Genomic DNA, 13,606 nt, shown 5'->3' with positions numbered 1-13,606 from the left:
GATCCCGGCACTCATGTCTTGTTCAGATTCAGTTTCGGTTTGGTGTCGGGGTTCGGACACTCGCGCTCCATGTTCTGTCTGTTGTGGGAGCGTGCGGTTTCGAGTTCGCTCGGCCGTGCGCTCTTCTGTCCACGTGTGTTGTGTATTGTGTAGCACGCGGTTTGTGTTCAGCCGCGTGCTTTTCTTGTTGTCTTGTGTGAACACGCGGCTTATGAGTTTTCTCATTAGCTGCGTGTTGGTGTCTTGTTTTGATGGCCATGTGCTTGTGTTTGTTTTTGTGTGAGCACTTGGCTTTTGACTTTGTTTCCTGTGTGCCATGTGCTCTCATGTCAATTGTCTTGACCCAACCCATCTTGTTACCTGATTATTGGTTAATTTGCCCCACATGTGTTCCCTCGTTACCCTCCTCATTTGCTCTCTATTTATTCTCCTTGTGTTTGCAGTCCTGGGCCAGTTCGTCATCGTATCAAAATCTAATGTGTCGTGTCGTGTCGTGTCCTGACCTTGCCTTGCCTTGCCAGCCTGTTTTTCCCCCACGGGGTAGTTTTTGTTTGTTTTGTTTAATTTTTCTATTAAAAGCCTAAATTCCTCCTGCAATTGAGTCCTCGCCTCATCCCTCTACCCAAACCTTGACAATAAGATTATTATTAATTAACCGTACAGCAGTATTAATTTTGGCAGCCTTTTTTTAATTTAGTCTTACTCAAATGTACATTTTAGTTATCATATTTAGACAATAATTTTGTCAGCTATTTTCATTTTAGTCTTAGTCTTAGTCCCGGCTAAAATGTCCTTGTTAGTTTTTATCATATTTAGTCAACCTTATCCTATTTAGTTTTAGTCAAGTTTTAGTCGACTAAAAGTCTCAACATTTTAGTCTAGTTTTAGTCCAAGAATATCTAAAGTATTTTAGTCTAGTTTTAGTCGATGAAAACTTGACATTTTAGCAATAAGTGTCAGGGTTCTGTCCCTTCTGTCTAGTGTAATTCATGGTTTTGTGACAGAGCCCTGACACTCCCATCGTGTCGTTGTTTTCATGTGAGCGCGCGGCTTCGAGAGTGCTCGAGCCGTGTGCTCTCGTCTGCGTGTCCTGTTTCATGTTGGAGCGTGATGTTCAGATCCTGGCACTCATGTCTTGGGCTTCAATTTCGTGTCGGGTATTAATTTTGGCAGCAATTTTTAATTTAGTCTTAGTCTTACCCAAATGTACATTTTAGGTATCATATTTAGACAAACTTGTCCTGTTTTTTTTTATTCAATGAACTATATGAGCATTTTAGTCAGGTGTTTTAGTCAATGAAATATTAGTCACATTTTTGTCATTCTGTGTAATGGTTAAACTGATAAATAATTTTTTTTCTCAAAATTATAATCATAATGTTTGTTGTCTTTTTAAGAAATTTATTTTTGTATTTCAGGTATTGCTCTTTCTCCAGTAAGCACAAATCAATAGAATGTGAACACATACATGGTGTATTTTACCTCATCTAGTGTACTAATTTATTATAGGCTTTTTATTATATATATATTATTATATTATACCGCACTCATGAAAGCTCGCGTAGTAGAGGTGTGTAGAGCAGTCTGCAATAACATTTTGTCTCCTATTTTGACGAAAATAAAAAGAGGTTTTTGGTAAAGTTTTTATCTTTTTGAATACATTTTAGTCTCGTCTTATTTCGTCAACGAAATTGCATGTTGATATAGTCTTATTTATCGTTTATTGACCTTATTGTCGTCTCGTCTTAGTCATGGGAAAAAAGTTCGTCAATGAACATTTTTCGTCATAGTCTTCGTTAACGAAATTAACACTACTTGGAGGAAGGCTGTTACTCAAATGTGCTTCGCTGTGCAATAACCCGATTTGTCATGGAGATTGTAGTCATCTGGGCAGATGTATGCATGCATGCATGTGTGTGGCAGCCCAGCTTTTTTGGAAAATGTTTTATCTATTGTTACTTCAGTTTCTGCAATCTTTGGATTTTTGCATGTTGCACAGATTCTCATATTTAATTAACTGAGTGGAAATATTGCATTTAAATGCAGATATCATTTAATAGACTCCGACTTAGTGAGACTCAGACATCTGAGTGCCGGCACTCTGCCTGCTTCATCCTTTCAGTTTAATCTCAAATGATAACTGCTATTCAGCATAGAGCAGCTTGTGTTATTGGGTTCACTGGAAAATTCCACTGCAAGTTCTGAAAAACATGTTTATTCTCTGGGAATTCTCTTTTCCTGATTCCAATACCTGGACCTGCTGAGAGGGAAATACCACAGATAAAATATCCTCCTGCTGCTTTGGCCCAGATCATCGCATGCTAAAGAAGATCCTACAAAGATACTGTGCACGTCTTGGTGCCAATCTGCACCAAAGACGCTGTAGAATTTGTCTATAATGCTGTTTTTCATTCAGAAATTCCACTGGTTTTGTAGAGCGTGGAGAAGACAGGTGTGCAGCGATGACTTCTTTAGTGAGGGAAAGCTGCAGAGACGGAGGAGGGAAGGGAAGACCACTCATCTGGCTTATGCTTCGAGCAGATGTATGCCCATATAAGGGCGTGTGACTCCATGGCAGTCCCTGTGGGGTCTGTTCATGCCCTGTCCTTAGGTTTGAGGGGGGGGAAGCGGAGTGTGAGCAGCCATGCACACTGACAGATGGGAGTTGAGCCAGAGGGAGGCAGTTCTTTATCTCTCTCTGTCTGTTAGAAGGTCTGGCTTTATTAGCACCATTGCGATGCGTGAGGGCAGAAAAGGCCGATTTATTAATTGGGTTCAGTGATCTTAATTTTCAGAAGGAAATCAAGGAAAGGGTTTGTAACTAGGACGCTGTCTGGTGGGACGGTGACCATGAGTATCACTCGCTGAAACAGAGGGAAAGCTCATTTCAAGCCTCCTTAGGCAAAAAAGGTCAACACATGTTGATATCAGCCCGTCTTTTGTCAGGGCAGCTCTATAGATCTATTTATCATGATGGCAGCTTTTCTTTGACAAATGGATCGTTAATTTGGCAGCTTCAGGGTGTTTCACATCATGTGTGACAAGTTTTTTGCTTTCGTCATGATCATTCTTTGCATGAATACATAGTCTTTGTTGTTTGAATTTTTTCCCTTTTCCGTATGGTTGAAGACATAAGAACTTGTCTATGATGTGTTAAAATATGTGTGTATGATGTGCTGGTTCCTGCCCTACAGAGTGTTTTTGGGTTGCCATTAGTTGCATTTGGCTGGAATGTCTCTAGATATTTAATACCTCAGTTAACATGAATCAGCTGTGAAGTGCATTTTAAATCTGATAGCGAGCTATCTATGATAAAATAAATTGAGACCATTTAATCCTATGGCATTGTTTATATGTGTGTAATCATTAGTAATTACCGTGATAATTACCATTTGATATATTTAATATTGTTTAAATGTTATCAGAATACAAAAAATGTCACTAACTGTTTCACAATATGGAGATAATATATGCATATATTATGTCCTGTATGTATTTACAGCATGTTGAATTTGCAAAAGAAGTGGTGCAGCAGTACTAGATCCCAGTATAAATACTTTAATAATGAGAATGGTCTTTGGCACAGCTCACTTGCAGTGTAACAAACACAGTTCGCATTTTGAATTACTGTTTACGTTTTATGCCATTCGATTGGTTTGATTTTCTCGTTCAAACTGACTTATTTGCGGCTCTGTGTTCTATTTTTCAGAACCAAGAACAAGTGGATGATCTAACAGGAAGCATACGTTCTCCTCCAGAAAAGGTAACACTGAGACAATCCTGATGATTATGGTAATATCAGATTTACATTTACATTACTCACTTTGATTAGGCTTGTTTGCTGTGTCAGTATAGGATCAGTTAACTCTCTTGCCACAGTATGAAACATTTTCTTTGTGTAAGCAGATGAGCTTAGAAACACAGCCAGACGTTATTACAATAAACACAACTGGTGTAAACTCTGAATGAGAGCTGTGGTGTTTAGCTTCCACAAAGCAGGAAGTGTTGTAGTGTAGGCCGGTGCCTCTCGTAACATGAGGATTTGATAAACACTTTGCTGATAAACACAAACACGTTTCACTGTGGGAACCCCATTAGGAAGTGAATAAACCAATAATTTGTGAAGTTGTAAATATTGCGGCTGTATGCTAGACCTGAGCAAGAACAATCTCCGTTTAAGCCCAGCCGAGATGCAAAAGTTCATTTACTGCTCTGTTTATGAGCTGCTCAGCAGGCAGAGGCTAACAGAGGTCTTTTCAGCCACAGATGAAGTGGATTATTGTTTGGCTCGCATGGCCTTTAATTGCAGCATACATGGTTTAATTGCAAACCACAGAAGCTTTTGATTCTATCTAATTCCAGAAGCCATGGGGGTCTTCATGGTAGTAGTGTACATCCATCCAGGGTAGGGCTGAACTTAAAGGGAGAGTCCACCCAAAAATTATCATGAATCATGAATCATTACCTTTTACTCATTCTCTTGTCATTCCAAAGCTGTAATAATTCCTCGGAAAAATTAATAGATTTTTTTATTGTGTTGTTTTTTCCCCCGCGTGTTCCTCAAAATATTATGTTTTGTTTTCAGCAGAAGAAAAAAAAAGTCAAACAGGCTTGGAACGACATGAGGGAGAGTAAATGAGAAGGGAGAGTAAAAACTTTCATTTTTGGGTGAAATGTCTCTTTAAAAAACTTAAAATAAGTCTGTTCCCTTAAGTATTTTAAATGGTTTGTTAATTCATAATGGTCTTGTTATAGTTTACGTTTTAAAACCATAAAACACATGCAGCTAGTACTAATATCATTAAAAAAAATCCCTGCACCAGTGATTAAAATTAGGCTGTTTGGTCTTACTGTAGTTTCTTTAAACAGGAAGTTGGTTTGTGTGACACTCCCTCACCAACTTTCCTGGTTACTCCGGTTTAAAACATCTACTCGCGTCCCTCATCACATTTCACTTTTTTTCGTGCTAGCTCTCAAAAGCATGTAAGAGCACTTGTGAAAGGTTTGTCAAGGAACAAGGTTTTCATTACACTGCACAAACACACTGCCAAGGCCCCTCCAGCATTTTTACACCATAAGGTCACCTCATTACAAATGCAGGTCAAGGCCTGTGTGTGCACATGTGTTTTCAGATGCATTTGTAATGGGGTTTTTATATGTAGTAAGTGGGCAGTATGCTGGATTTGTGCATGTCGTGGTGTGATGATTCACTCTGTGTAATGAATAGAGTTCATAGTAAAGGACACACACATGCACACTCACAAGCATGGCGTAGGAATGGGCAGAACGTTCTGTGCCCACTTTGTTTCACAGCCACCAGAGTGACAGTTTCTCATGCTTTTGAAAGTGCAGTTGTTCCGATGGTTGGAGCACTTTATGTTTGACAGGAAGCTCATTTGAATTGCCTGCACTCATGTGTGGCGGTTAACCACATACGGCAGAAACGGTATTGTCTTCACATCCTCTTGCACATAAGAGCATCTGGAGGATCAAACTGACGTGTGGATGTAACCTTGGGGTTGCTGTTTTGTAGGGTTGGATATCAAGAACCGGTTCCAAATTTCCCATAACTGGGTATTCGATAAGACACGTGCATTTCGATTCCACGTAACGATTCTCGCGTTCGCGTTTTAATGTGATTTTAAATTATTTAAGTGCAGTAAGGGAAAGAACTTGCGCACTGTTTTGCATGCGCGACACACATTTGAAGCACGAGCACAGAGAACCACGGTCCCGGTGCGGGGTCCCGACCTGTGTTCACTCTCAAACCGTTCCACGCATTTCCACTGCAGAAAAGGTAGTTCAGGCCGGAACTGACTTCTTTCACATCTTGCAACCAATATTTACAAAATTACATCAGTATATCCTTGTAAACACAAATAGGAATCAAAATTCAAACGATACGCAACCCAACCCTACTGTTTTAATTTTGTTTTCTTTCTTTCTTTATTTTTTACTTAATGCAGTTACACCAAATACACAAAATAATGATCTTTTAAAAAAGCATCATATGACCCCTTTAAGCTAATGCAGGATGATGCTATTATTATAGTGTGCACTTGCTCCCTCTGCTGGAGTAATGAAGAGTCAATGCACTGCATGTATTTTAGTCACCATGAAATCAAACTTTGACTGTTTTTGTGTGGAATATGCAGTGTTTATAATAAATAATAATATCCATGCACATGATTATTTAAAAAAAATAAAAAATCCCTCCTCTTCAGCCTATCTGCCACATGAGATTACAGCAATTAGCAAACAGCAATTGGCACATTTGCATGCACACATTTATATATGCTGTTAAGTACCAAAAATCAGTTTATTGAACTAACCCGTTTTACTGGTTTACATGCAAACCAATGCAAGGCAATGCAAGTAAACCGCGTTTGCAAGACTTTATTAAAAATCTGTTTATTTCCTGTTGGTGGTTACGTCAAAACGTAAGCATCCATGTAATCTACTCAGAGTATTCCATTTGTTATGTGATGTTAAATAAATGCATACTGTTAAATGAAATTCCAAAATGTCAGGGAAGATTTGCACAGACTCATTCTCCTCTCATATTTGAAGTTTCTAAGACTTGTACCACTTGTCATATGGCTGCACGAGATGAGAACATATTTTTTAATTCTATTTCTTGGGTCAAAAAAAGAGTCGGAGTTTGCAATATATTTCCACCTCCCGTACCGTGAAACATTTGCTGTGGTTAGATGTGCTTCCTCTGATATATTACACAGGTGTTTACATGCTGGGCAAAGTCGGGGTAATAGACAAAAATCTAGCTGTGTTGATCAGTTTATGATTAAAGGCACGGTAGGTGATTTGGTTCAAAAACATTTTTTGTTATGCTGGTTGAAAGTCTCTTCACATCCCGATAGCAATCACTAGGTTATATCGTCTAAATGTATTTATATGTATTTATATCATCTGTGAAAGGCATAGGTCATAAAATATTTGTCCAATCAGATTGTTTGGTCTGAAGATTATGATAAGATGTCTTACCTGCCTGTAATATATCAAGAAACTATATCATGAAATATATCAATTCTCAAATATGTGTAAGTAAATGCATTTTGCACCTTTATAGATCATGTTAGTTGATCTGTAATGGGCGATGGGCACAGTAGCCTAATGTTAGTGTAATCTATTAACTACGCATAAAACCTGTCTTTTTACTTTAGTACCAGTAGGCCTGTCGCAATAATCAATATATCGACTTATCACGCAATATATGTACATGACCTCAATCATTTTTGGTGACGCAATATATCGCCCATTATATTTACTTAAAAATTAATGTCACCGTGTTTTTTACATTCCACTTGTGCCAGTGTCTTTTGCAGCTTCTCGTACATAACGTGGTGTAGTCATGAGGTGCTAGTTCAAATTTAAAAAGTGCTTTTACAAAAAAAGTTTAATCTGCAGATATGGCTTTGTTTAGGGATCTGTGCCTTTGTGCATACGGACATCTGACTGCAAAGTAGTGATTGTGTTTTTCAGCAATAGTGTGCACCCTTAATTTACAGAGAAAAGAAGGTCCGGGAAAAATCTGTAGAGAAAAGTGAAGTGACGTGCATTTTTCTTTTTTATGTACTTGTTACTTTGCACTTTTTGTTAGAAAATGTTTATTTACTATTTATTCAAGTTTTTTAAGGTATCTAATATTTTGATACTTAATTTCTATGATCTAAATATTCTTAAAAATTAAAAGTTTGTTGTCATTTGGAAGTGTGTAGGCCTTCTTGCATTATTATGCTGTTACATTATGATTATATATTCAGTGACATAAAATGGTCTTTAAAATGACAATAATATCGCTTATCGCAATTATTTCTGGGGCAATATATCGCACAAGAAATGTTGTTATCGTGACAGGCTTCAGTACCAGATATGGGTGTCATGACGTGAATTTAATAAAAACATTGTAAGTTACTAATTATAACACTTTCATTGTACAGAAAGAGAGCAAAGATCATTTACATTATCAAAGAACTTTATCATTGACTTCAGTCTAGCCAGAGTTCAAGCACTTCACTTTCAAAAACTCTCATTATAATCACTGAAGCTGTTTACACTGTGAAATGAATGTCTTATTTACATCATACGTACATCTGCACTTTGTTGTTTCTGATGAGAGAATTCGGCAGAAGCGTGCGCACTGAACAGAACACCGGCGTTTCAGCAATGACTCATCTGAATGCCTCTGATTGGCCATCGCATTCATAAGCTCAACAGAATCGTGTGTGATTGGTTATAATGCGCAGCAATGTAAAAACGCGTCTGTCTCTGGTTCAGCACCAGCTGAAGCATGAACGCAGATTTGAATTGAGCAGCTGGTGATGTGCCGCACTGAACGTTCTAATCACACTGGTGTGATCGTATCAAATATAAAAAATATTATTCAGCTATTTTTGTCTCTTGGAACCTGCATTCAAAATCTGAGGGGCACGTCCCCCCTCGCTTTGAATGGGCATGATGCCTCTAAGCATCTGACAGGGCGAACCGCTTTAAACTATACATGCTAACTATATCTTATTTAAAGCCCTTAATATAAAGCATGTCACAAACTGGATTATGCACTTGCCCCACAGCAGCTCACTCTGTGTCTTCCGCTATTTTTCAGATGCTCTCGTATCAAACTACTGTATATCGATATAAAAGGTTTTGCCTCATACCACATTGCTTATAAAGAATATCAATATATTGTACAAACTCAATATACCACCCAGCCCTACGGTTTAACATGATCACATGCAATGTTGCCGTATTAAAAATAATGATCGGTTTAATCTGTTTAAGAATGTGCATGTAAATGCACTCTGTGCATTTCCAACAATTCAATCTGTTCCCGATGGACAAAATCAAGTCCCACTATGCATTACTATATGATAGAGTGCAGTTATAACTTGAAATTATTATTTGGCATAGCCGGTTGGTAGAATAAAGATAAAGCAGCTCAGTTACTCAGTAAACAGTTGTTATATCCTCATTTGAAATGAGAGCGTATCAGAGCGTTTCAACTATTTTATCCTCTGGCTGTGAGTGAACAGTCTCTTAAGTACATATGAGAAGAGATCAGTAAAATTGACCTACAAAGAAGAAAACCAGTGTCTCTTGTGTGAGTACCTGTTTTTAAAGTATTTCAGAGTACCAGCATATTCTTTTTATCTACTAGTTATGTGCCAATTTAGATTGCTTAGATTCTCAAGAACATGTTACTAAAACATTTTCACATCAGTTATTGTTAAACAAGTAGTATATTACAGTTCAAATTGCAGCTCTCACCATTCTTGCTATACTCTTAATGAAGTCACTGTTTATTAGTGATTTACATTTCTGAGTTTTATTTCATGCAATTGTTTTTTATTATTATATCTTGATTAGGTTTTGCTGGAATGGGTAATCTTCTAAAAGTCCTTACAAGGGAAATAGAGAACTATCCACATTTTTTCCTGGACTTTGAAAGTAAGTTTTGAGAAGAGGTGGAGTCTGGGGTTGGCGAGACTCTATAACCAGCTGTTTTTTTCCCCAGCAGTGGCAGGAGGAGCTAGACTGACAGTCTCAAAGCTCTTATAAGACAGCTTTCCCTCTTTGCTTTCTTGTGGTGAAAGTTTATGCTTCCTGCTGTCCGGAGCTGACGCTTTGTCTAAAGTGTGTCCTGCGAATTAACTAGAAGAAAATTGCTAATTTCTCAGTGATTTCTTAAAGTAAAAAGGAAAAGCAAAAACTACGGTGGCTGAGAAGTGCAGAGCAAATCACAATTCTGAAAACAAAATAACAAATTACAAACGCAAATGCAAGTCTAAAAAACACAATAACAATTCAGAAAGCACAACAACAATTCAGAAAACATTATAACAAGTCAGAAAACACAATGACAAATTCGAAAACAAAATAACAAGTCAGAAAACACAACGACAAATCAGACAAACCGGAAAAGGTAGGTATAGTTTGAGACAGCGCCATTGGTTTGGGATTACTCACCGCTGACTGGACGAGACAGTCAGAAAAGGGAGAAAAAAAAAGTTCGGCAAAAGGCGGGATCGAACCCGGGTCGATCGCGTCAAAAACCAAGTCTCAAACTATACCTACCTTTTCCGGTTTGTCTGATTTGTCGTTGTGTTTTCTGACTTGTAAATTTGTTTTCGAATTTGTCATTGTGTTTTCTGACTTGTTATAATGTTTTCTGAATTGTTGTTGTGCTTTCTGAATTGTTATTTTGTTTTTTAGACTTGCATTTGCGTTTGTAATTTGTTATTTTGTTTTCAGAATTGTGATTTGCTCTGCACTTCTCAGCCACCGTAAAAAACAATTCAGATTAAATTTTAAATGATTACCATGTTCACCATGAGAATTTGAGGGAATTCTGTGTAGGAGCATAAGACTTTACAGAATCACTCTTTAGCGCTCCGTGACATCCTCTGATATTTTTTTTTTTTTTGACGTTCAACACCTTTCTTTTTTCTCTGTCTTTCATACTTTTTTTTCTTCTCTTTCTCTTGCTTTTCTGTTTCAGAAACCAAATGGGGAATCTGTTAAAAGTGCTCACTTGCACAGAGCTTGATCAGGGGCCAAACTTTTTCCTTGACTTTGAAAGTGAGCAGAGCTTTTGCCTGGCCTGGTGTCTGTCACTTTTTTCAACTACTAACATTTTGCAAGTACCATTATCAGAATTGTCCTTGCAAATCTACTTGTCACAACGCAACAGCAAAACAGAGCTGCACAATGCTTTTGCATGTGCAAATTAGTTTGATAGGGCAAGTAGTTAGCATATTTTATCTTTTTTACATGCAATCTTTAATTCTAAGAACTCAAATTGCAAATACAAACATATTTAAATATTTTCTTGAAAATCTAAAAAAAGAAAGAAAAAGAAAAGAAACCCCCCCCCCCCCCTGAAAATCTGATTTGTTGTTGGCAAATGTGCATGACTTATCAGTCAGTATTTATAACTAACCACATATCCAATATGGCTATGTATGTCTATGTAGCATGATACTTTTGTCTGGAAATGATCTCCTTACTCTTTGCAGCTTCTGCTTCTTCTATGATATTTTTCTGATCTCTGTTTGTCTCATTCTGAAATCTCAGCTCTTTCAATCCTTTACCGCTGTTTACTTATCCAGTAAACTCTGAAATCCTGTGTGACCTTATACTCAAAAACCAGTTATATTACACTAAACACTGGACTTTGTTTTTTTGTCTAGAAACTTTAAAGAGAGCTTTACCCAAAATGTTCAACATTTCCTGAGTATTTACTTTGCTGCTTGATTGTTTGCATTTCAACCATAACTCATAATCAATAAATCTTTACTTTTGATATGAGCATCTCTATGAAATGTTGAAATATTGGGGAACCTCTGGTTTAAAAAAAGATTTTTTTTTTTCTCCTTATGAAAATATCACCTTATTTATTTGTTTGTTGTTTGTTTGTTGTGATTATAGATTGCTCTTAAAAATATTTGGGCGCTTAAGCTTTAATTTAATTTATGAATGTCATGTCATTACATTACATTAGATAACAAAATATCAAATCAAGTGGCATTTATTTTAAAGCAAAATAACATTAACACACTTTGGAAGCAAACATTTCACCAGAAAACGTTCATGTGGTTTTAAACTCCAAAACAATTGCTGATGTGCTGATCAAAACTGAAGTGTTTGGCCACTTTCTGGTTGTCAAATTTGATGGTGGTTGGGTGGTGAACTGGAGAATAACCAAAATAAAATTATGACTTCATACATGCATTTTACTTGACTACAAAAAAATAGATGGTCGTAAAAAGGCTTTCATTTGGAAAAATGGAAGTGAAGTTAGATCTGAGTTCTAAAGCTCTATTCTTTGGTTTGCAGATGACACTTGGTTTGATATTATATCTAATGCTGTGAAATGCATAACTAGTACTTGGCAGTGCATAATGTAGTTTATTTGTGTCAGATGCACAGCCGACAGACTGTGAGAGAGAGGTGTGGAACCAGGTGAATGCTGTTCTCCAGGAGTCAGAGAGCATCCTGTCCGGCCTGCAAGCCTACAAGGGGGCGGGCCAGGAAATACGAGATGTACGTCGGATTAATAGTTCTGATTTGGCTTTGTGGGTCAATCAGTCGTATTTAACAGCATTTTGTGGATTATATTTCACATGCCAGATTAAATAATGTGACTTGTTTGTCATTTTAGGCAATACAGAATCCTAATGACATGCTCCTTCAGGAGAGGGCGTGGAACTCTGTGTGTCCCCTTGTCATCCGCCTAAAGAAGTTCTATGCTTTTTCATTGAAACTAGGTACACAATTCATATATAGTTTACCTATATCCACATATTTCTCCTTAATCAGTACGTAATGTTAGCTCTATCAGATCTGCTTTCTTCCTCTCTTCCATGTAGAAGAAGCACTGCAGAGCCTTTTGGAGTCTCTGACGTGTCCGCCATACACTCCCACTCAGCACCTGGAGAGGGAGCAGGCCCTCGCTAAACAGTTCGCTGAAATCCTGCATTTCACCCTCCGCTTTGATGAGCTTAAGGTGCCAGCTGCTTTACTGCTTTCGTCATGCACCAATTTTCATATTAGGGGAATTAAAAAATAAAGGGAAATGCATTGATTGCCACTGTTGTGGTAAATTCCTTATAAAATTATTTATTTATTTAGATGAGGATTCCAGCTATCCAAAATGACTTCAGCTACTACAGAAGAACAATCAGTCGAAACCGATTAAACAACATGAATGTAAGTGCAGGAACGTGCAGAAGACATGAGATAAAAGAATATTATTTACAATGCTGTGTTAATTTCTATATTCATGTGTGTGTGTGTGTATGTTTGTTTTCTTCTATCAAGCTTGATATTGAAAATGAAGTCAATAATGAAATGGCAAATAGAATGTCTCTGTTCTACGCTGAAGCCACGCCTATGCTGAAGACCCTGAGCACAGCAACGACAAACTTTGTAACAGAGGTACTGCTTGTTTCTATAGTCAGAATTTTAGCACTTTAATTCCCATCACAAATACTGTAGAACACTTCTGTTCAAAAGTTTGGGGACAGCAAATGCACTAAATTGATGATCAGAAGTGACCGTAAAGACTATAAATTAGAAAAGTTATTTTAAATTGAAGTAATATTTCACAATATTACTGTTTTACTGTAGTTTAGAACAAATAAATGCAGCCTTGGTGAGCATAAGATTCTTCTTTCAAAAACATTAACAATCTTACTAGGGATAGTTCGATCGATCGGCCGGAGATCGGTATCGGCCGATAATCACATTTTATGACTCGATCGGTACTCACTAACTTGGCCGATCTCACGAACCGATCGCAATTTGATGACGTCAACGCGTGACCACGTACTTGATGCGTGGGGACATAAATGATTTGGCGCTGCAGTCATATCATCGTTGGTATTTCGAGAAACAATTAAAAATTCGCTATTTGTCGTGTATGTTTTGCATGATGATATAATGAATGGATGGTTCATTTTTAACGGCAGATTCAGTGACATTAGAGCTGATCTGCGCCTCACTGCACGCGTCTGCGGCATGTTACGGCTCCACGGGAACCGGAGCTGATCGCGGCCGCTCTAGTCAGTGCTTGTGTTTATCAGCCAGC

General features: G+C 37.6%; 1 protein-coding gene across 3 annotated transcripts in view; it reads left to right on the top strand.

The window, feature by feature from the left end:
* The window catches only part of LOC107719092 (protein FAM49A), a 34,222-nt gene that overhangs the window by 17,831 nt on the left and 2,785 nt on the right, over positions 1–13,606 (top strand). Inside the window, exons 2-8 of one of the 3 annotated variants that reach the window (XM_016526416.1) lie at positions 3,710–3,763; positions 10,517–10,596; positions 11,939–12,060; positions 12,179–12,284; positions 12,387–12,523; positions 12,649–12,726; positions 12,838–12,954. In XM_016526416.1, the coding sequence (XP_016381902.1) occupies positions 10,524–10,596; positions 11,939–12,060; positions 12,179–12,284; positions 12,387–12,523; positions 12,649–12,726; positions 12,838–12,954 (633 nt within the window). In that variant the 5' untranslated portion in view covers positions 3,710–3,763; positions 10,517–10,523. Of the gene's footprint in view, positions 1–3,709; positions 3,764–9,384; positions 9,466–10,516; positions 10,597–11,938; positions 12,061–12,178; positions 12,285–12,386; positions 12,524–12,648; positions 12,727–12,837; positions 12,955–13,606 lie in introns of those variants that run through there. The other 2 variants (XM_016526418.1, XM_016526417.1) reach the window with 2 other exon arrangements.

This window comes from Sinocyclocheilus rhinocerous, unplaced genomic scaffold (assembly GCF_001515625.1).
Source record: "Sinocyclocheilus rhinocerous isolate Xijiao unplaced genomic scaffold, SAMN03320098_v1.1 scaffold3470, whole genome shotgun sequence".
Taxonomy (NCBI): Eukaryota; Metazoa; Chordata; class Actinopteri; order Cypriniformes; family Cyprinidae; genus Sinocyclocheilus; species Sinocyclocheilus rhinocerous.
The sequence above is the reverse complement of the archived record's forward strand: the minus strand, read 5'-3'. Positions and strand labels throughout refer to the sequence as shown.